The sequence below is a fragment of the Hemibagrus wyckioides genome, linkage group LG18 (genome assembly GCF_019097595.1).
Source record: "Hemibagrus wyckioides isolate EC202008001 linkage group LG18, SWU_Hwy_1.0, whole genome shotgun sequence".
Taxonomy (NCBI): Eukaryota; Metazoa; Chordata; class Actinopteri; order Siluriformes; family Bagridae; genus Hemibagrus; species Hemibagrus wyckioides.
The window spans coordinates 9,639,378-9,663,289 of record NC_080727.1 but is presented as its reverse complement, the minus strand read 5'-3'; the positions used below and the strand labels follow the sequence as shown (position 1 = coordinate 9,663,289).

The 23,912-nt window shown below is 41.7% G+C and overlaps 2 protein-coding genes across 3 annotated transcripts; one reads left to right on the top strand and one right to left on the bottom strand.

Annotated features, from left to right (window-relative positions):
* Positions 1–163: 163 nt before the first annotated feature.
* On the bottom strand, positions 164–14,220 carry wdr38 (WD repeat domain 38). 2 transcript variants are annotated; one of them, XM_058415986.1, is made up of 9 exons: positions 14,033–14,220; positions 6,547–6,667; positions 6,351–6,467; positions 4,405–4,502; positions 4,166–4,246; positions 2,464–2,586; positions 1,782–1,934; positions 1,645–1,692; positions 164–1,501 (listed from the first exon to the last, which is right to left on the bottom strand). In XM_058415986.1, the coding sequence occupies exons 1-9, from the start codon at positions 14,099–14,101 to the stop codon at positions 1,310–1,312; spliced, it is 1,002 nt and encodes a 333-aa protein (XP_058271969.1). In that variant the 5' UTR covers positions 14,102–14,220; the 3' UTR covers positions 164–1,309. The 2 variants fall into 2 exon arrangements, with proteins under 2 accessions (XP_058271969.1, XP_058271970.1); XM_058415987.1 differs by having other exon boundaries at positions 14,038–14,220.
* A 3,032-nt stretch (positions 14,221–17,252) lies between these two features.
* Positions 17,253–20,153, top strand: LOC131368819 (proteinase-activated receptor 3). Its single transcript, XM_058414980.1, has 2 exons — positions 17,253–17,457; positions 18,405–20,153. Exons 1-2 carry the CDS (start codon positions 17,400–17,402, stop codon positions 19,472–19,474), a joined length of 1,128 nt encoding a protein of 375 aa, XP_058270963.1. The 5' UTR covers positions 17,253–17,399; the 3' UTR covers positions 19,475–20,153.
* Positions 20,154–23,912: the final 3,759 nt, after the last annotated feature.

The window sequence follows — 23,912 nt, the reverse complement described above, 5'->3', positions numbered from 1 at the left end:
GATGACTTGCTTTATTGAAACTACATGCCTTTGTTTTGAAATGTGCCATTGCACCCATTTATTAGTGCTTTATCTATCAGTTGATTAGCTCCTGTAATCTCGAATAAATCATACAGCCTATAGTTTCAGAAAAATGTCTATTTGAAATGAACTCTAGTCACTTCAGCCCAGCCTTTGCAGACTCTCTCAGCCTTTTGTACTGGACATACCTTGTGTGTGAATCCATGTAACCATTCCCGAGTTAGAGTAAACCAAGATTCTTTCTACTAGGACTGTTAATGGCATTGTTTACAATTCTCACTGTTAACACAATTATTGAGTTTTAGGCTCTGCTGATTATTTTAACAATTTAAGTTTGTGAATATTCAGCTAAACATTTAGGAGTAGTCTACAAAAGGAAGTTTTTATGTAACCTTGTACAAGTTCTGGTTTAAAAACTTTTGGTTATGGGGCAGACTTTAAATGCTTGTTATAACATGATCACTGGACAAAAATGATTATGTACACCACAATCTATAGACCAAATCTCTGTTTAATCTGTACAATTTAATATAGGGGAGAAAAACAGTGAGAAAAGGATGAGTAAAAACCACAGGATTCCTGGACCTTTTGGATTTGTGGTATTATCTACTCCTATTAAAATGGTAGGGTTTTGTGCTATAAAACAAAAGAAAAGAAAAAACCCAACATTAAATCATGTCAGAATGTTTTCCAACCTCAATGTGACATTACAACATATATGTGAAAAACAGAGACATTTTGGAGAAAAATAAAAAATACTACAGTTACCTGATTGCATAAATTTGTAATTGGGGATGTGGTCTTATTTTTACTGTAGTCCCTGTTATGGGTCTGTCACAACAGTTTATAGCAGAACAAGACCTCGTGATTCTATGCTACGTCAAAAACGTTCATTAGACTCAATATCCCCAATGTACATAAATATGTCAAGGTTTTGTAAAAATGTCAAGACTATTACTGTAAATAATGTATGGAGAAATCATTTATAGCAATTTATTCTTAGTTCTCTCAATAACATGGGAATGAGCAGGGTAACAGTCATTTTGGATTCACTGAATCCAGGAATCTTCCCTGAATCCTTGTTATAATGTCCACACAGGATATCATTTGCACTAAACTCTGTGTATGGGGGTTTGATTCTCGACCTCTGCCTTGTGTGTGCAGAGATCGCATGTTCTTCCAGTGCTTCAAGGGTTTTCTCCATGTACCCCGGTTTCCTCTATTTGTCAAAGAAATGCAGGCTGACTGGAGTAACTAAATTGTCTGTGTTATGTGAACAGAAATGGTGTCAGCTACCAATTTTCCAAAAATATTTACAGTGAGCAATCTTTAATTTGTCTTTCCCTTCCTTCCGCTTATTGTTTTCTTTTCCATCATCATCACTGTCTTCCTCCTCATCCAGGTCCAGCTGGTCTGAGCCACTGGTGAGCAGGGCACCACTAGGGCTGAACACACACCCGTACGCGGAGTCCTTGTGCCCCTACAACACCGATTGTGGTACATACATCATTGAATCATTATGAAACATAAAAACTAAGTCTTTTTTATGAATATTGTTGAGCATTTTCAGTCCAATCTTAAACACACACATATTGGCTCTCTGCACATGATAGACCCACTCACCTGTAAACAGTTTACACACCTGCCGTCTGCCATGTCCCAGACTTTAACCTGTCAGAGTGAGAAACATTTAACATCATGATTTTATGTGTGTGTGTGTGTGTGTGTGTGTGTGTGAGAGAGAGAAAAAAAGCCCTTACCCTGTCACCTTCAGCAGTGGAAGCCAGTACTGACCCATTTCTACAGAAAGCCACACACCTCACCCACATACGCTCATCCCCACCTAGCACGAACACACACTCACGCCTCTGCAGTGACCACACGCGCACTTTTCCGTCCCACGAACCAGACGCCTGGAACGCACACAAACAACTATTTAATTATTTATACACACTTCACTGTTATCACAGGGACCCAGAATTATTATACTGAATTGAAAACGAATGAATTAATTGATAAAGAGAAGAAAATAGATGTTTGGAATAATGTAGAGTGTGTGTTCCTGTCTCTCCATGACATTGTTTCACTGTAAATAATTCATCCCAAACAGGAACCAAGTGAATCTCTGAATCTTGTTCAATTTTTTACTGACTGAAACTGTGTGGATTTGGTCTATACTGTGTTTTTAGTACACATGGGGGCCAATGCTCCTTGGGGGAGAATGCTGCCTTGTAAACTAATAGTACTGTCAATCATGAGCATCTGGAACCTTTAGTACCAGAGCAGAAGCACCATTATAGCTTTCAAGCACCAGATATTGCTGGGTGGTTGTTGTTTTTTTTACACAGGAAAAGGCCTCTGTGTGTTCACCTACAGCATCAATATCTTGATACTCACCAGATTAGTATAAAAAATCACATCTTAGAATATCTGGAAACTCACCAACAATCCAGTGGTGGAGAAGCAGAGGCAGGCCACATTCCCCTGATGCCCTGTTAAGGTCACAACCTCCTCATCACCACTGAGGTGCCACAATTTCACAGTGTGATCCCATGAGCCTGTGGCCTGGAATCACAACACACACAGTCTTCATCGTTAGACAAGCGTGAAAAATGGCAGATACATAGCATATGCATGAATTATATAAATGACTGTATATAGTGTATGGGTAGATATCATAACAGGGATTCAATAATGGAGCCAAAATGTTTATGGGGCCTTCTAGTGGCTGGCTGAAGTACAATTTTAACAATTTCTATGTAGGTCAATGGGAAGTCTCAGCCTCAGACGCCACACCCACTGGCTGAATGTTTGATGCATATAGCCAGAGGTCAGCTGCAAAATTGGTGAGTCCTGTAGCTAACTCTACAAACTTTGTCTAGTTTCTAAGCACAATTTTAGTTAACAAAATATCAGCTTTATTAAGTTAACTTGGAGACAACAAAACACATGCGTTAAACATGCAATTGTCAAAATGAATCCTCAGTGGTTCAAAGCCATGAACAGATTTTCTAATCCATGCAATTATTAGCTAAGCAGTGGCTTTACTCAATCCAGGACCTAGCGAAATGTCTGGTAGAAAACTTCTCCAATGGAGGCCCAACACGTTTTGAAGCTCTATGCTCGAACCTTGCTGTTATTTAAAATATTCATCTGACTAAAGCCATGCTCACATTCTGCTGTGGAAAAAAGCATTGAGGGGTTTCATCTCTTTGTATGGTCTCAGCATTTACAGGTGGTCCTAACCTTGTCAGTGTATTCCCTCATGCCTCTCTGAATTTTCTTGCTACTGTGAAGCTAAAAAAGGGAGCAGAGATTCTGTACTTCATTCTCAGCATACTGAACATCACACTCTTCTGCCAGGGATCAAGTGCATTGATGCTGTTTAGAAACCTCTCATAGTGGAGTTTATTAATATCATTTATATATAATATATAAAATAACCCTTTTATGAAAGCAATAATCTCTGAGAAGTCATAGTTTACCATGGCCACTATGTGGTCCACCACTGTTCCTTCCCTGGACCACTTTTGATAGATACTGACCATTGCAGACCGGGAACACCCCACAAGAGCTGCAGTTCTGGAGATGCTCTGATCCAGTCGTTTAGCCATCACAATTTGGCCCTTGTCAAACTCGCTCAAATCCTTATGCTTGCCCAGTTTTCCTGTTTCAAACACATCAACTTTGAGGACAAAATGTTCCCTTGCTGCCTAATATATCCCACCCACTAACAGGTGCCATGATGAGGAGATCATCAGTCTTATTCATTTCACCTCTCCGTGCTCATAATGTTATGCCTGATCGGTGTATGTCCAATATGGAGTAACCCAGTAGGGATTTGTTGAATAATACTAATATTATTTATCTCTTGGTCTTAATTTCAGCCACATTTTCCCTAAAATAACACAAGCTGATGTCTTTTTTGTCAGAAGACTAACCCTGGCTATCAAGCCGAACTACTGTGTATGGATAAAAAAAGTTGAATGCCTACACAATGTCTATACAGAATACACAATACAGAACTATAATTTTGACAGGGTCAACACAAATGTTACAGTCATTTGCAGATTTTTAACTTTCTGTTCGCTGCTCTGTCTCAACGGGCATGGTGGAAGATGTACGTAAGTGTATGTGTGTGTACCAGCCACTGGGAATCTGTGGAGAATGCACTACTCTGAACAGCGGCACTGTGACCACAGAACTGCCCCAGTTTAAGTCCAGTCTGCATAACAACACAATAACAACACAATATTTAATCATGTGAAAACTTAGCACACAGAATCAGATAATAAACCCTCTTTTATTTGACTACCAGGACAATTAAACCAAAAGCCTACAAGCATAGAAACACTGTGGAAATATCACACACACGCCACTCACCTGAATGTCCCAGAGCAGTACTGTGTTGTCCCACCCCCCTGATACAAGGCTTCGGCTGTCGGGACTGAAGGACACTGTCTCAACACTTCGCAAGTGACCTGGACAGTAACTTTTGGTTATTTCAGTTTCCTTCACTATATCCATTCTTCAAATTAATTTATTTTACTTTATAAATAAACAAATATTAAATATTGTAGCAAAAGCCTTATATGGCTGCAACTTAGATAAGCCCAACAATGGGCTATTTTAATGCAACAGGTAAATTTAGGATGTTTTTAATCCAACTTGTAGATAAAATTGTGTTAAAACAGTTGGTAATAAATATAAAACAATTATATTTATACTTAATTATATATATTAAAAAAATTAAGAAAGTATATATAAAAAACTTAACTATATATAAAAAAAATTAAGGCTATCTGTAAATATAATAATATAAATATAATAATAATTTTAAATCCTGATAATCATGTATTTACTTAAAAAATATTTATTTATAAAAAATACTAATTTGTTTTATTTATCATTGAAGGCAGACTCCACTTTTTTTCTTTTTTTCCTTTTCTTTCTTTCTTTTCTTTTCTTTCTTTCTTTCTTTCTTTCTTTTTTATTTATTTATTTGTTTGCTTGTTTATTATATCAAATGACATTAACTAGTGTTAGGAGTCTGAGACAATAACTGAATGTTACAAATGTTATTGCCCACATATTGTGTAGTTGATACCGAAATAGAATAAAATATATATTGGTGAACAAGAAATCGGTGACATGATGACTTATCATTTTTGCCACACATTTCTTCACAGTTCTCTTCTGGCCCAACATGTGCTGTGGAAAAATCCAGAAAGTGAATCTTGACACAGTGGGCTTCTTCTCTTCTGCTGCAGTGTTCTCAGCTTATAAATCTAGTGCCTTGTTGAGCAATGGAGACTGTCCTACTGTTGATATGACTCGCCAGCTTATAGCAATATTTTCTAAATATGTAAACACATACAAGGTAGTTTATGGTGCCATCAAGAAGGATTTTTGCTATCTACAGTAAATCAGTTATAAACTGTTATTTTCTATTCAAATAAAACTGTAGTCTAGTCTACTGTGATGCATTTTCTTCTGCCCCCTGAAAAGAGTTGGCAAAATTGCTGCATGTTCCCATCATCAGTTACAGTCACCCAAATATTTTATCTAGCAAGTGAGTGTTACTAAACAGCATTTTTATATACAATGCTACAATGCTGCAGATGAGTTTGGTTGAGTTGCAACTCTAAAATACACTATATTGCCAAAAGTTTTCTGTCTTTACATGCACATCAACTTTAATGAAATGAGGTGGCCCGCCATTTGCAGGGAAAGATTTCCACAAAGTTTAGGAGTGTGTTTATGGGAATTTCTCTAGAAGCACATTTGTGAGGTCTGGCATTGATGTTGGATGAGAAGGCCTGGCTCACAGTCTCCGCTCTAATTCATCTCAAAGGTGTTCTATGAGGTTGAGGTCAGGCCTCTGAAGTTTCTCCACACCAAACTCACTCATCCATGTCTTTATAGACCTTGCTTTGTGCACTGGTGTGCAGTCATGTTGGAACAGGAAGGGGTCATCCCCAAACTGTTCCCACAAAGTTGGGAGCATGGAATTGTCCAAAATGTCTTGGTATGCTGAAGCATTAAGAGTTCCTTTTGCTGGAACTAAGGGGCCAAGCCCAACCTCGGTAAAACAACCCCACACCATAATCCCCCTCCACCAAACTTTACACTTGGCACAATGCAGTCAGGAAAGTACCATTCTCCTGGTACATGCGAAACCCAGACTCATCTTGTGGCAGTCCTGTGGCCACACCCCTGACTCAGCAGGCATAAACAAGAACAAAACAGGATTTAAACATTTTTGTTCTCGTTGTCTATAGGAAGTTCATGTGCCTTATTCAAGCAGTTATATCTAATTTTATACAAACCTCTTAATATGTGAACGCACTTGATTGGTGATGTGCTCCAGACACGTGCGGTACAGTCATATGACGCACTCGCGACCAAACAGCCGTCCTTGGAAAAAGTGCACCATTTCACCGGGCCTGAGTGTCACAAAATAGCAAATATAGTCACTAACATTATCTCACGGTGTCTGAAACAAAGAAATGGCATCCTCCAAACCTGTGTGAGCACGAATTTTGGCCACGAGTTTCCCATTAGATGCTCTCCACAGGTAAAGGCGACCGTCATCTGAGCATGTGAGCACTAACTGACAGTCGGGTGAGAATGCGCAGCAATTCACCTGGATAATAATAATAATAATCATCATCATCATCATCATCATCATCAGTTTAATTTAGTTTAGATAATTTAAATCAAATTCAATAACCACAATTTAATCCTAACCCTAACACATCTAAAAAATCCGTTCAATGTTCTATTCAATTGCATTCATTTCTGCTTTTAGTGCTTATAACAATAGACATTGTAACAGATTTGTATGATGTAGAGTTTTATGTAGAATATCATTTCTAGTCAACAGGTTATGTGGAACAGAAGCAAAGCAAAATCCCTGAGACAACATGAGGAAGAAACCTTGTATATGAGTATATACATAATATATGAATATGGAAGTGTAGCAGTACTGTCACTTTAAGAGTGATCAGGCTGGGACTTGATTGGGCTTTAGTTCTAAGGGTATAAAATGAGCAGTAGTGACATCATGGGAAGCACCCCTACCTAGCATTGCCTCATTTCCGGAGTTCCGTGTGAATGCCTGTGAGGTAAGAGCCGTTACATCCGTATGGTGAACTGGTTATGCCGCGTTATTCAAGACTGCTTTATTTTTAGTGTGGACTGAGGAGCGGAACTGGAAGTTTATATTCATCGCTAGAGGGAATACTTGTGTGGGTTAAACTGACGATTATCAGGTATGTTACTATTCTTACTAAAGGGTTGTTTAAGTTCTTTTATTAGCATTCTGTAACTTGCCAGTATGTTTTGTGGCTATGCAGCTAACGGTTGGCTAAGCAACGGTGCAGCAGGCTTTTGGCTTTCATGTTCGTATGACCATTGGAGAGATTTGCTTCTGCGGTCGCTCGTGTGACCATTAACACGCTGGACTAAACTGTGAGAAGATTTACCTCATCGTTGTAACCGATCAGACGGACATCGCGATCTTTGCTGGTGTGGTGCAGCTACTGGACCAAGCCATCGGTGCAGTGGAATCTAGGAGAGTTGCGCCTTGGGTTTGACGTAATCCTTTCCCTCCGCTCTAGCTCGCAATGTTGGAGAACTGGGCAGCCCAATATTGATGGTTATTTTATAATCCTCCAGGTTGCACGGCTGAAGGTACAGCGTTAAGTCATAGCCGGAAGTGGCGTGTGTAGACGTGTTCGGCTCACACACATGACGTCACCATTTTTGTGTTGTCGTTTAGGTTTGTTGCGTTTCCTTTTTCCTTATTTTGCTTGTTTTTTATGTATTTCCTTTAAACAGTGCTGTGCTTGATTTGGTTGATCCCCCCCCGGGTGGCAGTTCTGATGTCCCAGGTATCTTGGGAATGAATGTGCTCAGTCGCTGCTCCCGGGAGCTCTTTGGGCTGCATGGGCCTACTTTATTTGAACTACCTCCTGTGACGCAGGATTCAAAAACTTTTCGGGTATTCCAAGATTGTCAGCAGGTTATGCATGTTTCGGATTGTGGAGGTAATGTGAAGGTCCGGGGTCGTAGTGTGTCGTGTTCCAGGCGGCACGTTAAAGTTTGTTACTGCTACTTGTTCATCCTTGTTTATGGGGAAGACTGTCTTATTTGAGCCCTTGGAGACTGGTTTGCCAGCAGGCCTGTTTGCTTCCCCTTCTTTGGTGCGAGTAACTGGAGGTACTGTTTCGGTGCCAGTAGTCAGTGTTAGCACCATCGACGTAGTCCTCTATCCCACCACGGTTATAGGTAAGTTGCAGGAAGTGTATTTGGTGGATCTGCCTGTCGGGTTGACTGAAGTTCCAGCAGTGACTGCTCGTATCTCTTCTTGTGATGCCTCTGCTAGGTCAGTGGGGGAGCAAATTGAGGCAGTTGATTTAGGGGGGCTATCAGATGGAGATCAGGAGCAGGTTAGGGCCCTCCTTAGAGAGTTCCAATGCATGTTCTCAGCCCATGAAGGGGACCTGGGTTGTACTAGCCTCCTTTCGCATGAAATTCCTTTAACGGATGATGTTCCTGTTCGACAACGCTATAGACGGATTCCCCCATCAGAATATGAGCTGGTGAAGACTCATATTAGCCAGTTACTTGAAGCCCAAATCATTCGGGAAAGCTGCAGTCCATATGCCTCCCCAGTGGTGCTAGTCAGGAAGAAGGACGGTAGCCTCCGTTTATGCGTAGACTATCGGCAGCTTAATGCCAAAACGCGTAAGGATGCTTTTCCGTTGCCTCGTATTGAGGAAACATTAGATTCCTTGACTGGGTCTCAGTGGTTTTCGATGCTAGATTTGGCTAGTGGATACAACCAGGTTCCAGTTTCTGAACCTGATCGTCCTAAGACAGCTTTCTGTACTCCTTTTGGATTGTTCGAATGGAACCGTATGCCATTTGGTCTTTGTAATGCACCGGGTACCTTCCAACGCTTGGAGTGGCTCTTTGGTGACCAGCGACACCAGTCTGTTTTGTTATATCTGGATGACGTTATTGTGTTTTCTTCATCAGTACAGCAACATCTACAACGTTTGAAGATGGTGCTGGGTCGTCTAAGAGATGCAGGCCTCAAGGTAAAATTGGCAAAGTGTGCATTTTTTCGAGAGGAGGTACAGTATTTGGGCCATGTAATTTCATCTCGGGGCATAGCAACAGATCCAAGTAAGGTGGAGGCTGTGGCCCTGTCCTAGGACTGTCAGAGTTGCGAACCTTTTTGGGTTTTGTTAGTTATTATCGGTGTTTTGTGGAAGGTTTTGCGAAGTTGGCAGCTCCACTGCACCAAGTTGTAGCTGAACTGATTAGGGGCAAGTCTGGTAAACGCAGGCAGGAATTGACGACAAGTTGGTCAGAGCAATGCGAGGCCGCATTTCGGACATTAAAACAGAAGCTTACCACTGCTCCTGTATTAGCTTATGCAGACTTCATGCAACCGTTCATTTTGGAGGTTGATGCCAGCCATACGGGACTGGGAGCAGTGCTTGCACAGGAGGCTGACGGTAAGGTCAGACCTATTGCTTATGCTAGCCGTAGTCTTCGGCCAGCCGAGCGCAATACTGCCACCTATAGCTCTATGCGTCTGGAGTTTTTGGCTCTTAAGTGGGCCATGGCCGAAAAATTCTGAGTACTTGTTGGGGCACAAGTGCATTGTACGCACCAATAACCCACTGAGTCATTTGGCTACAGCCAAGCTTGGGCCTACTGAGCAGAGGTGGGCAGCTGAATTGGCTCCTTTTGATTTTGTGGTTCAGTATCGGCCAGGAAAAACTAACCAAAATGCAGACGCACTGTCACGGTTACATTCTGGTGAGGAGAGTAGTTCCTTGGGAGTGGTAGTTCCCGAGTTGCTGAGGTGAGCAGTTGCTGTAGAACCAGCTCAGGCATCCACAGTAAGGTCTATGCAGGCTTGGTCGAGTTGGTCTGTGCCTGAACTTATGGTATTACAGGAGAGAGACCCAGACATAAGGGAAGCCCTAAGGTTTTGGCAGCGTGGACAACGTCCAGTGCCACACGAGCGGCAATCTCTAAGTCAGTGGTTATGCTCCTCAGGCAGTGGGATCGGTTGGTAGAGCGCGAGGGCCTGCTGTATCGCAGGGTACTTTGTCCTGATGGTGGTGAAGTGGTGCTCCAGTTAGTGCTGCCAGCAACTTTACAGTCTGAGGTACTGACCCAGTTACATCAGAACCATGGACACCAAGGTACGGAACGTACCCTTGAGTTGGTCTGTCAGCGGTGCTATTGGCCAGCTATGTCAGCTGATGTTGCCCTCTGGATTCAGGTGTGTGAGCGGTGTCAACAAGCTAAAGATGTGGCACCAGTTGCCCGTAGTTATATGGGGCATTTGTTGGCCTCTCGCCCAAATGAGAGAGTGGCCATTGATTTCACCCTGTTGGAGCCATCCCAATTGGGGCAGGAGAACGTATTAGTGATGACTGTGTTTAGTAAATTTACAGTGGCAGTACCCACTAGGGATCAGCGGGCTGAGACTGTAGCCCGTGTTTTGGTGGAGGAATGGTTCTTCAAGTTTGGTGTCCCCGGGAGGATTCATTCCGACCAGGGCCGTAACTTCGAGTCCAATTTGATACAGCAGGTGTGTAGCCTCTATCAGGTGGGTAAGTCCCGTAGCACTCCCTACCACCCGGCTGGTAATGGTCAATGTGAGGTTCAATCGGACCCTGCATAATTTGCTTCGAACTTTGCCCACCGGAAGGAAGAGAGACTGGGCGTCTTGCCTAACGCAGGTGGTGTTTTGTTATAATACAACTCCACATCAGGCCACTGGTGAGTCTCCCTTCTTTTTGATGTTTGGGCAAGAACCAAGGTTGCCCATAGATTTCCTGCTGGCTCGAGTCCAAGAGCCTGTGGCAGGTACAGTCCATCAATGGATGATTGAACATCAGGCACGATTACAGGTTGCTATAGAGGGTGCTCGAGAACGGTTACAGGTGACTGCAAGTCGTCGTAAGGCTGGACATGATCAGTGGGTGAGGGAATTACCATTAAGAGAGGGTCAATTGGTCTACCTACGAGACTATGGGGTTCGGGGTCGCCACAAGATCCAGGATCTGTGGAATTCCATGGTACATCAGGTGGTAAAAGCTCCTCAGAATGGTGGCTTGGTGTATACAGTGGCCCCAGTGGATGACCTGGGTAAGGTTCGTCATGTACATCATACGGCCTTGAAGCCTCGAGTCCAGGGAAAGGTAGCATTAGGGAATACACCTGAGATGCAAATGAACTTGTCAGAATCACTAGGGACCGAGGTAGAACCAGAAGATGGGGATCTGGCCTATGTGGTGTCTGGGGCCCCATTACTGGTTCAGGAAGGTGCCATTGGGGGTAGGCTTCCCTCAGAGTCAGTAGAGGCAGTGTCTTTTTGGAGGATACTGAGCAGGCACCCCCAAGGGAAGGTAGCAGTAGTGATTCAGGTCTGTTACCAGCAGTCATAACTACTCTGTTGGGTCCCGTCAATTCAGTTGGTGTGGCCCCACGTCGAACCAGCCGAGTAGGTGCAGGTCAACATTCTAATGTGCATCATTTACCACGATTGGTAGGGAGCGGAGCCATCAGAGCTCCTGGTTCCCCTGTGCTAGAGTCCAATGCTGTGGTGGCTCTGTTTAGGCCTTGGGATTAGAGTGTCGGGGTGAGCTCATGTAACAACTGTATTGTTTCATCGCTGGGATGACGATGACAAAAGGGGGGGTAGATTGTAGCAGTACTGTCACTTTAAGAGTGATCAGGCTGGGACTTGATTGGGCTTTAGTTCCAAGGGTATAAAATGAGCAGTAGTGACATCATGGGAAGCACCCCTACCTAGCATTGCCTCATTTCCGGAGTTCCGTGTGAATGCCTGTGAGGTAAGAGCCGTTACATCCGTATGGTGAACTGGTTATGCCGCGTTATTCAAGACTGCTTTATTTTTAGTGTGGACTGAGGAGTGGAACTGGAAGTTTATATTCATCGCTAGAGGGAATACTTGTGTGGGTTAAACTGACGATTATCAGGTATGTTGCTATTCTTACTAAAGGGTTGTTTAAGTTCTTTAACGTAATCCTTTCCCTCCGCTCTAGCTTGCAATGTTGGAGAACTGGGCAGCCCAATATTGATGGTTATTTTATAATCCTCCAGGTTGCACGGCTGAAGGTACAGCGTTAAGTCATAGCCGGAAGTGGCGTGTGTAGACGTGTTCGGCTCACACACATGACGTCACCATTTTTGTGTTGTCGTTTAGGTTTGTTGCGTTTCCTTTTTCCTTATTTTGCTTGTTTTTTATGTATTTCCTTTAAACAGTGCTGTGCTTGATTTGGTTTATTCTTTATTGATTAGTGCATCTGCTTAATGTGTTCTGGGTTTCTGTTTGTATTACTATACATCAGTTGCTTTTGTTTTTCCTTATTTTTTTTCTTTATTTCTTTTCATGATGTGTGCTGATAATTGTAAACATTGTTTCCTTTTTGGTTTGGAGTGAATGGGGTGTGTGATTGTTTGAAACCTGCAAGGTGCTATTTTTCCCTTCAGAGTTGGGGCAGCCAGCGATAGCCAGAGTGTGTGCCTTTTCCGCATGTTGGTGTATCTGGTGGCTGCAGTGCTCACAGTGGTGGTGTGTACGTGCTGTGGTGTTGAGGTGCACGTGAGTTTGGTGTTCTCTGGCTTAGGGAGGCCAGCATCCAATTCTGGAGAGGTAAACTTAGTGATTTGTTTGGTTGTTTTATGTATATCCCTTTTATCTGCTAATTTAAATAAAAATTTGTGTGGTCAACTCTGGTCTGATACCTGACTCAGCCGTAGCTAAACCTGTGTGTCCGGTGAACTTAAGCAGAGGGTGAGTCCCCAGTAATAGGCCCCCGGAGTGGTGTAGTCGGTTATTTTGAGTCATGAGTCAAATGTAAGCGTAGGGAGAAAGGGTGGTGTTATCTAAGCCCAGACCCAAATCTAGTACTGCCACAGAAGCACCTCTTGGGTGCAAGTCTACAAAATCCAGGTGATATCAAGCTGAAGAAAGGGTGAGACTTTTTGGCATACACCAATTTTTTGGTTTTCTCAACCTGATGGAACACCTTTTGGTATGAATTAGAGTGGAGACTGAGCCAGGTTAAAACCGTGATGTCTGCCTTTACATGCACATGAATGTAATATGGAGTTGGCCCGCTGTTTACAGCTATAACAGCTTCAACTCTTCTGGGAAGGCTTTCCACAAGGTTTAGGAATGTATTTATGGTAATCTTTGACCATTCCTCTAGAAGAGCTTTTGTGATGTCAGACACTGATGTTGGAAGAGAAGGTCTTTCTCACAGTCTCCGCTCTAATTCATCCCAAAGGTGTTCTATCATGTTGAGGTCAGGACTCTGTGCAGTCCAGTCAAGTTCCTCCACATAAAACTTGCTCATCCATGTCTTTATGGACCTTACTTTGTGCACTGGTGTGCCGTCATGTTTGAACAGGAAGGGGTCATCCCCAAACTGTTCCCACAAAGTTGGGAGCATGAAATTGTCCTAAATGTCTTGGTATGCTGAAGCATTAAGCGTTCCTTTCACTGGAACTAAGGGGCCGAGCCCAACACCTGAATTCAATGATTTGAAGGGGTGTCCCAAAACTTTTGGCAATATAGTGTACAGGCAGCTTTAATGAATTGTATTGCTCATGTCATATCTTAAATCATATTATAAATAGTATATGGCCAATCATTCTCCAGAAGTGGATCTGATATCCTGCAAGTGTCAGCATATTCTATAAATATTCAAACTATGCCATACATGATGTATTCTTGCCTCCCCCACTGCTACCCTATATCTAAGGACATGCTACTGTTTAGTTTAGCTAAAACGGGTTGTTTAAAAGTCATGATTCATTACTATGATTAATGCAGTGTATTGACAGCATAAAACATTACATTAATTACATTTTTTGATATCAAACTGAATAAACACAAACATTTAAAGGCTACATGATAAAATCAAATTATAATATGACCTTCACCCACCTCACCTTTGTGGCCTGAAAAGTATGTGACTTGTGCAGCGATGACATCCTTGGACAGATCCTGCCACATGGCTCCAGTTATAAAGAATTATAAATATAATGTTTCTTTATCTATTGCATTTTAATTCTATAAGGAGTCTAAGCTTTAGATGGAGGTGTTTACAGGTTCATCGTATCCACAGTGACGGCCTGGTGAGCAGGGTGGACTGTGTTGATCATTAACAAGCCAAGTCAGACCCAGAAGACCTTGTTAAGAATTAATTTCAAACAAATCCCTCTCTCCTTCTGAGACCTCTTATCAAACAACACCTAGACACCCTATAAAAGCCTGTGTGTTTTAACATAGTTAAACATATGGACATTTGATCTTCATTTTAACAATATTGACCAAAGAAAAGTCTTTTTCAATGATCTGTATAATGTAAATTTTAATGAAAATCCAATTTATTGTGAGGAAAATGTAAGGACATCCCTACATTTATTTGTACTTGATAAAATTACCTACAGATGTATCACATCATATGCAAATTATTAGAACACTGACCTTTGGTTTGGTTTGCTCTTAGTTTGGTTTGCTCTTAGTTGTTGAAGTGAGAGGAATCGCCATGGTGAGATCCAAAGAGCTCTCTGAGGCATTCTCTCTAATCAGCCATTCCACTGTCCAGAAAATCATCTAAAATGGAATTATTTAGACACCATAAGTGTTATGGTTTGGGGATGCTTTGCTGCAGCAGGACCTGGCCAGCTCACCATCATAGAATCCATTATGAAGTCTAAATTGTATCAGAAGGTGCCTGAGGAACATGTGAGAACATCTGTCAAAAAATTGAAGCTAAAGTGGAACTGAACCTTGAAACATGACAATGACCCAAAACATACCAGTAAATCCACCAAGGACTGGCTGAAATGTAAAAAATGGAGAATTCTGGACTGGTCAAGTCAAAGCCCAGATCTAAATCCTATTGAGATCCTGTGGGGTGATTTGAAACAGACTGTGCATTGCAAGAAACCTCCCAAACATCACACAGCTGAAAGAATTCTGCATTGAGGAGTGGGGGAAACTTTCTTCCAGTCGATGTCAGAAACTGACAGGCAAAACGCGCACATGCCCAGAGAATCCACGGCCACTTCCAGGACAGTGGAGACTCCCGGCGCATGTGGCAGGGCATCCAGGTGATCACCAACTACAGGACATCACCTGCCTGTGACGGTGACGCCTCCCTCCCAGACACGCTGAACGACTTCTAAGCTCGGTTTGAGGCACAGAACAACACAACAGCGAGGAAGACCATCCCTCCTCCTAACGACCAGGTGCTCTGTCTCACCACGGCTGGCATGAAGAGAACTCTATGCAGAGTTAACCCACAGAAGTCTACTGGACCAGACAACAGAAAACTCTGTCTCTCTCACACACACATGCTCTCTTTCACCTGTGTGGACACACACACACACACACACACAACTTTTATTGTTCACTATTTATTGCACTACCTCAAACCCTGTTATTATTTCATTATGCTGCTATGTTTATATTTGTCTATGCCTATTTCTATTTGCACTACCTGAACTGCTGCTACTCTGTACATAATTTCATTTTTTTTACATTTCACTACACATGTTCTTTTTCTTTTGTACCTACTGGTTTTGCACTGTTTGCACCTAGTTGCACACTTTGCACTTTATGTGGCTAGGATATAAACCTTGGTCCTAGCTCTGTGTAGTTTTTTTCATATTTGACCTTTATGTTTGTATGTTTATGTAACACCAGGTCCTGGAGAAACGTTGTTTCATATCACTATGTACTGCGTCAGCTATATGTGGATGAAATGACAATAAAGCTCCTTGAATCTTGAATCTAGTTAGATGGCTTCAAGAAATGTCTAATTTCTTAATAAAGACCAGAATGTCAGTTTGAGTTTTTCAGAGTGTGTATCAAGACAATTTGAAGCGATTTCAGCCCCATCCTGATCTCAGTTTACTGTTTGTGTGGAATTTCTGCACATATTCTTCCCATGTTTTATGGGTTTCCTCCAGGTGGTTTTCCCCCCACCTTAAAACCTGCCAGATGGACTTGGATATTTAAAATTTTGTGTGTGTGCGTACATGATGGCTTACATTGGCCTGGCATTTTATTTATTATGTATTCCTGCTCCAGAGTCCAGATACACTGCTACCCTGACCAGCATCAATCAACTCTCTGGTTCAGTAGTTAGGGCACTGATCAAGGAGTTAGCATTTTAAAGGCTTTATTAATTTAACAAAATCCTTCCAGGACCAAAAACAAGGACCATCAATGTTCACTATGTTCATTTACTGTAAATGAGTACGTTATTTTCTGAAGCCTCTCAGCTGTAAAACAATGGCGGATGAACTCTCAGCCAGCTTCGTCTACAAATGTAACTTCTTATTGTTGTAATTCAATTGAAGTTCAATGTATGGTTTGTTTCAGTCTAACACATTTTAAGTGTTTTAGTGATTTTTTAACAAATCCACTAGCTAGCCTATGATCCTACTTGAAGTACGATGACATGTAAAACTGAAATAGTTTATATTTTTGGGTTTTATGGGTAGTCATGTCACTGGAATTTGAGTCATGATTCTCTCAATATGTCCTTGCCATGAACTCTTGTACACAATATAAATATGGTTCACTACCTAGGAAGCATATTGAGATGCACCCCAGGATATCGAGGTTATTGGTGATGAAGGAACGTCTCTGAAATTTGACAGCTTGCTGTTCTCCTGAAATTTGTCTCTGCAGATGTTAACAGCAAGCTAGCAGTTACTGAATGTTCTCTTCAGCAATCTGACCTCTGAGCCATAGCAGGGCTCTTAGCAGGATGCAAAATGCACAGCAGCTCTGCAAACACACTGTGTGTGTGTGGTTTTTATAGCTGACTGCTATTTACTGGAAAAAGAAACGTGTCACCGCAGGGCCACTAATGCATCACCCACAGATGTTCATGAACAAACATTATCTTTATAACTAATTAGTATAGCTAGGATATAATGATGAAATCCATAATGATGAAAACAACGCCCAACTAATATTACAAATTTTCTTTAATGATTGCTATGGTACTGGTAGATATGTTAAGGAGAGAAAAAAGACAGTATGGGAAAGGAGACTGTGGAAGAGACTGGCTTATGTAATGTAGTGCTGAGGAATTTTGCACCCAGTAGATGTTGAGAGAGAGAGAGAGAGACTTTGGAGATATTTGTGGTCAGACACTGACATCACAGCATGCGCTGGTGAAGAGAGGGTCTGGCCTTTTTTTCTTCTCCTTTTCGTGTGGATTAATACGACTGAAGCTGAGAGAACTGTTTAGTCTGTCATTATTTTTTGGGACAGATTGACCTAAACTGTCATGGCAAATACATCCTCTATCTTCTTGCTGACGTTTCTTGTTGTGGGAATGGCACAAGGTAAAAACTTATTATATTTAACCATTTAAAGCTGTTATGATTATTATTTCAAACTGTGTAGATTAAATGAATGAGAATCATTATCATAATCATTTACATCATATTAAACTAGTATGAGAAAGCTGTAGCGACACAACGCTTCTATGTGTGGCTAAATTATTTTTATTTAGTTGTGTATATCGAACCAGGACAACAACAACGGAAGAAGTAGACCGATGGTGGATTATTTTAAATGCCACTTTAAAATTCTTACACAATAATTAATATATACAGTAGCACTAGATTTATGTTTATTACTAATCTTCATATTAAGCTTTATAAATGTCCTCATAATGAGTATTAAAAAAAAGTTTTCTGGATATTCATTAATAGCTTCAGCATGCTTAATGTTGAGACGATGTCTATGAGGGCTAAGATTTAACTACTTTCACAAGCTTATAGACTCACAACATTTGTATGGTAACAAATAGCGCTCGTGGTGCTATGAAAATTTCCATGACTACAGGACGAACATTGCCTGCTGCCAGTTGGTGCCAGTGTAAACCATGGCAAGGTTGAAAGATGCAAGGAAATGTCAGAATTGCATATTTTGTTTACAAAGAGAAACAGGGTTCGTGAGACACATATTTTGTTTACTAAGATACGGGGTAGTGAGATCATTAAATAAAGCAAGGGTTAAGAATGGGGAGTTAAGCAATCTATTGAAACGCATGAGATTGTTTAGAATAAATCCTGGGAAATGTCTTGCTTTTAACAAACAAACAGTATGTACTAAGCTGTCATGTGTAAAACATTCGCTCTGCAATCGCATCATATTGATCGCTGAAGCCTGGCGAACATATCCACATGAAGTATGCTGAGGGCTAGTAGTATTAAATCTATTCAGACAAATAAGAACAAAATCTAGCAGACTACCAAAACCCTAACTCTCCTTTCCTTTTATTTAGGACAGAAACAGCGGAAAGATGACCATAACAATACAGGCGCTATAAGGCCAAGGACTTTCCAGGGTTATGCCATCCCCATTCAGCTTCCTGTTCTACCAAATTCAACAGAAATGCAAACACGCTCCATTGGAGTTGCTGTTCCAGAACTTAAACTGTTGACCAACAGCAGTGCTTTGTACCTCAGGAGTTCATTGAGCACAAGAGCCATCCCATCAATCTATGTGGTAGCGATTGTCATTGGAGTCCCTGCCAACATTGCCACTTTGGTCTCAATTGGCACCAAAGTGCGTGTGGTATCTGCAGCCATCTTGTGCTGCAGCCTGGCAGCTTCAGATCTTCTTCTTCTACTCAGCCTGCTGCTCAAAGCGCATTACCACTTTTCGGGCAACGACTGGCCATTTGGCGAAGCTGCGTGCCGCCTCACCACTGCCTGCTTTTATGGCAACTTATATTGCTCAGCACACACACTAGCATGCATGAGCATCAAGCGCTACCTAGCTGTGGTGCACCCCTTCTTTTACAAACGCCTTCCCAAGCGCTCCTGCACAGCCTGGTCCAGTCTAGGTGTCTGGCTTGTGTTTTCATTGGCAATGTTGCCCAGTCTTCTAGTCCATCAGAGCTACCATATCCCTCAGCTAGGAATCACCACGTGCCATGATGTCCTTCCTTTAAATGCTAGTACTCACAACTTCTTGGTGTATTATAACATAGGGTTTACATTATTTGGCTTCCTGCTTCCCTTGCTTGTGACCACAGCATGTTTTGGCTCAATTGTATGGCATTTGAACCGTTCACACCATGACTGGAGCCTCTACATCAAGGCCAGCACGTTGGTCTTTCTGATCTTCGTCATGTGTTTCAGCCCAAGCAGCTGCATACACTTTCTACACTATCTGCGCATATACACGAGCGAAGACGACAATTTCTACACCTACTTCAATGTGGTGGTCTGCCTCTGCTGCCTCCACTGCTGTCTGGACCCATTTCTGTTTATGCTTGTGTCTAGGTCAACAGGTTCCAGGCTTTATTTTATGACTCACAAGGGAAAGATGCTCAGCATTTCCACTTAAATTTGGACATTTATCTATATTTATACCACTCTAACAATTCGACAAATGCAGACCATGCAGAGGATAGTGCAAATAAGCTCTGTTCTAAATAGGGGTTCATCTCTGGACCAGAAAGAAAATGAAACCAGCTAGCTTCATTTCATGTCAATGTCGCAGGAGTATCCTTGAAGTGTTCTGATCATTATTTCTTACAGACTCTTTCAAGTATCACACACAGCATGGAGAAAGTGTTTGCTAATCCCAGATATAACAAATGCAATGTGTATTTGTGCCACTAGACAAATTTGGATACTGGAGTAGAATCAGTTTTAAGGTTAAATTTTTTTTTCATCGCTGCAACAGTAGGAAACTGGAATTAGCATTCAGATCAGGTGTGCAAAGACTCAGCTATTTGGTTTCAAACAGTTATCCATTATACATGAACAAAACATTGAGTGCCATTTGAATAGCCAGGACTATAAAGGGCACATTGTACTGCTGTGATGTGTGTGTGTGTGTGTGTGTGTGTGGAAAGTGTGGGCAAGAAAGTTTTCTAAAAAAAAACTCACATACCTTTGTCATGAAGAGGAAACCAGAATGTAAATATCTTTTGCTGTAAACAAACTGTACATTCGCTGATTTCTTTTTTTAGGCTGTGTGGTACCATTGCTTTACCAACCACAATAAATGCATTTCAAGATTCAAGATTCAAGAGGCTTTATTGTCATTTCATCCACATATAGCTGACGCAGTACATAGTGAAATGAAACAATGTTTCTCCAGGACCTGGTGCTACATAAACATACAACATAAACATCAAATACGAAAAAAACTACACAGAGCTAGGACCAAGGTTTATGTCCTAGCCACATAAAGTGTGCAAATAGGTGCAAACAGTGCAAAGACAATACAGTGCAAAACCAGTAGGTACAAAAGAAAAAGACAACACAAGAACAAGACACTTAGCGCTGAAAGAAAAAAGAAAATAGGGAAAGGTAAAAAAATGAAATGGAATAAAAAGAATTGATGTACAGAGTAGCAGCGGTTGAGGTAGTGCAAATAGAAATAGGCATAGACATAAATATAAACATAGCAGCGTAATGAAATAATAACATGGTTTGAGGTAGTGCAATAAGTAGTGAACAATATAAGTTGTGTGTGTGTGTGTGTATGTTTGTGTGAGAGACAGAGAGTTTTGTACAGTTCAGTTCTCTTTAGTCTTGTACAGTTCTGGGTGAGAGAGAGAGAGAGAGAGAGAGGAAGGAGAGGAGGGTGAGAGAGAGAGAGAGAGAGAGAGATTTTGTGCAATCCAGTCCTGGATGTTGAGGAGCCTGATTGCTTGAGGAAAGAAACTGTTACACAGTCATATCAATCTCAGTGAATTAAAGACTGCTTATTTATTTATATTATTAATGTTTCATGTGGTCCCAGCATCTCTAATATTTCCTTGTGGTTTGAGTAGTAACAAGAACAAGTGATGTAGAACTAATCTGAAGATGTCCCAATGATCTTTTTTTTCTCCCAATGTCTGTCTCTCATTTTCTATACATTTTGTCTCTTCATCTGTCTCTGTGTCCCCTAAACTTGCAGCCTGTTTTCTGTTACTTAACATACAGTATGTGACGTATTTAATGGCTGACAACCCGAAGTATATTTTTACTTTCCTGACCTTCAATCTTGTGTTCGTTTTCTTCCTCTGTATTCCTTTGGGGTTATGTTTTTCCCCCTCCTGTTTTCCTTTCTGTTTCTCTGCAGGGTCTGAGTCAAAGGCCAGTGATCGGTGAAAGACAAGGATGTGTGACTTATTTATGTTACTGGAAAGAAGAGGGTGGAGGTAGTGACTATATCCAAGATAACAAACATGCATGCTTAGCAAATTCATACACTTTTTCACACACTTTAAACTCTGCTTTTAACCCCAGGGGAAAACAATAACAATCAGCAAAGTGCAAACTTTGGAATTAAAAATATGGAATGATCATTGATATGTAAGAAAATGTGATTGATCTACAGTCACCACCAGGCCAGTGAATTGTTTTGGTATACAATGAAAACATTTGGGATTGAGAAAAGAGATCTATCTATCTATCCATATATATCCATATATATCCGTATACTTATCAGGCATAACATTATGAGCAGTGAGAGGTGAAGTGAATAACACTGATTATCTCCTCATCATGGCACCTGTTAGTGGGTGGGATATATTAGGCAGCAAGTGAACATTTTGTCCTCAAAGTTGATGTGTTAGAAGCAGGAAAAATGGACAAGCATAAGGATTTGAGCCTCAGACCAGTAAGGGTGCCCATGCTGACCCCTGTGCACCGCCGAAAGTGGCAACATGGGCACATGAGCAAGAGCAATGGACAAAGTCTGATCTGGTCTGATGAATCACGTTTTCTTTTACATCACGTTGATGGCCGGGTGCGTGTGCGTTACTTACCAGGGGAACACATGGCACCAGGATACATTATGGGAAGAAGGCAAGCTGGTGGAGGCGGTGTCATGCTTTGGGCAATGTTCTTCTGGGAAACCTTGGGTCCTGCCATCCATGTGGATGTTAATTTGACACTTTGACGTACCACCTACCTAAGCATTGTTCAAGACCATGTACAGCCTTTCATGGAAACGGTATTCCCTGATGGCTGTGGCCTCTTTCAGCAGGATAATGCGCTGTGCCACAAAGCAAAAATGGTTCAGGAATGATTTGATGATCACAATAACGAGTTTGAGGTGTAGACTTGGCCTTCAAATTCCCAAGATCTCAATCAATCTCCACCAAAACATCTGTGTTATGTGCTAAACAAACAAGTCCTTGTTTGTTCAGCGCCACCTGGCTTACAGGATGTGCTGCTAACATCTTGGTGCCAGATACTACAGCACAACTTCAGGGATCTAGTGGAGTCCATGCCTCAACTGGTCAGGGCTGTTTTGGCAGCTAAAGGGGGGCCAACCCAATATTAGGCAGGTGGTCATAATGTTATGGCTGATGAGTGTGTATATATATGTATATATATGAAATTTCAGGATGCACCTAAAATGTTCAGTGTTTCAGTACTTTTTGCATCAATCGACCAATAGATTTTCTGGTTCAATTAGAATTGGTATTTAAACAGTCCTCTTCATCATGCTGTTCACATTTTGACATCATGAGACCAAGACAACACCTAACAATTGATCAACAGTACCTCACCATTGCGAGGCTTCAAACAGGATGTTCTCAGAGGAAGTGCCCACTGAGATTAGAGTGTCATCAGCAGGTTGCGACAGAGATACAGAGAGACTGGAAGAGTCACAGAAAGGCATAGAAGTGGACGTCCTTAGGCCACATCCCACATTAATGACCGCTTCATTGTGAACAGTGTCCTGTGAAACCGGATGATGAATGCCACTCAACTCCAGGCACATTTAAGGGAGGTGAGAGGCACCCAAGTGTCACATCAGACCATTCGAAACCTACAGGGGTACCTGACCACACCACTAGGCACAGGCGTCCTCGTTACGCTGGACGAGGGACCAGTGGGCCTCAGTGCTGTTCTCTGATGAAAGTCGATTCACGATGAGCAGAAATGATGGCCGCCAACAATGTTGGAGACGTCAAGGAGAGCGCTATGCATCAGCCTCTGTTGTGGTGGTGTTACAGTCTGGGCAGGTGTGTCTACTCAATACAGAACTGCCCTACATCTTGTGAATGGTACAGTGACAAGCCAATACTACCTGAATAACATCATTAATCCAGTCATTGTGCCCCTGCATGAACAACACAGGCCTAATTTCATCTTCATGGACGACAATGCTCCAGCTCATTGAGGTCGCATCATTAGGGAACGGCTGCTGGAGGCTGGGGTACCTCAAATGGAGTGGCCTGCACTTTCTCCAGACCTGAATCCCATAGAAAACCTATGGGATCAGCTGAGTCGCCGTGTAGAGGCTCGTAACCCTGCACCCCAGAACCTCAATGACCTGAGGGCCGCCCTTCAAGAAGAGTGGAATGCCATGCCTCAGCAGACAATAAGTCGACTCGTGAACAGCATGAGACGTCGTTGTCAAGCTGTAATTGATGGTCAAGGGCACATGACAAATTATTGAGACATTGACATTTTTTGTTGTGGTATACCCACCACTGTTGTTGGCTTTTGTTTCAATAAATTGTTTGAGATGAGGAAATCACCATTGCATGCTTCTACTTAAATGCCATACTTTCATGATATAATATAACTGTAGTGTGAACTTTTTACATTTTCCATAAATTTCACCCAAAATCCAAATAACTTTTTGTGAGTAGTGTATATATAGGACAGCCCCCTTAAAGTTAACCAGAGAAGAATGCTACTTTAACACGTTAACAATATTTATATATTTTAATAACGAAATAAAATTGAATTGTACTATTGCTCTGTTAGTCATAATATCATTTATTTCTAATAAAATATTCAAAACTGTATTTGGCTCATTTGTG

What these genes read in the sequence shown, in the direction of transcription:
- LOC131368819 (XM_058414980.1), top strand. Translation starts at nt 17,400, where the DNA reads ATGGCAAATACATCCTCTATCTTCTTGCTGACGTTTCTTGTTGTGGGA. An exon ending in TGTTGTGGGAATGGCACAAG is followed by an intron (nt 17,458 to 18,404) that starts GTAAAAACTTAT and finishes CCTTTTATTTAG; the next exon opens with GACAGAAACAGCGGAAAGAT.
- wdr38 (XM_058415986.1), bottom strand. Translation starts at nt 14,101, where the DNA reads ATGTGGCAGGATCTGTCCAAGGATGTCATCGCTGCACAAGTCACATAC. An exon ending in CAAAATTCGTGCTCACACAG is followed by an intron (nt 6,468 to 6,546) that starts GTTTGGAGGATG and finishes TGTGACACTCAG; the next exon opens with GCCCGGTGAAATGGTGCACT. An exon ending in GGTGTGTAAACTGTTTACAG is followed by an intron (nt 1,502 to 1,644) that starts GTGAGTGGGTCT and finishes TCGGTGTTGTAG; the next exon opens with GGGCACAAGGACTCCGCGTA.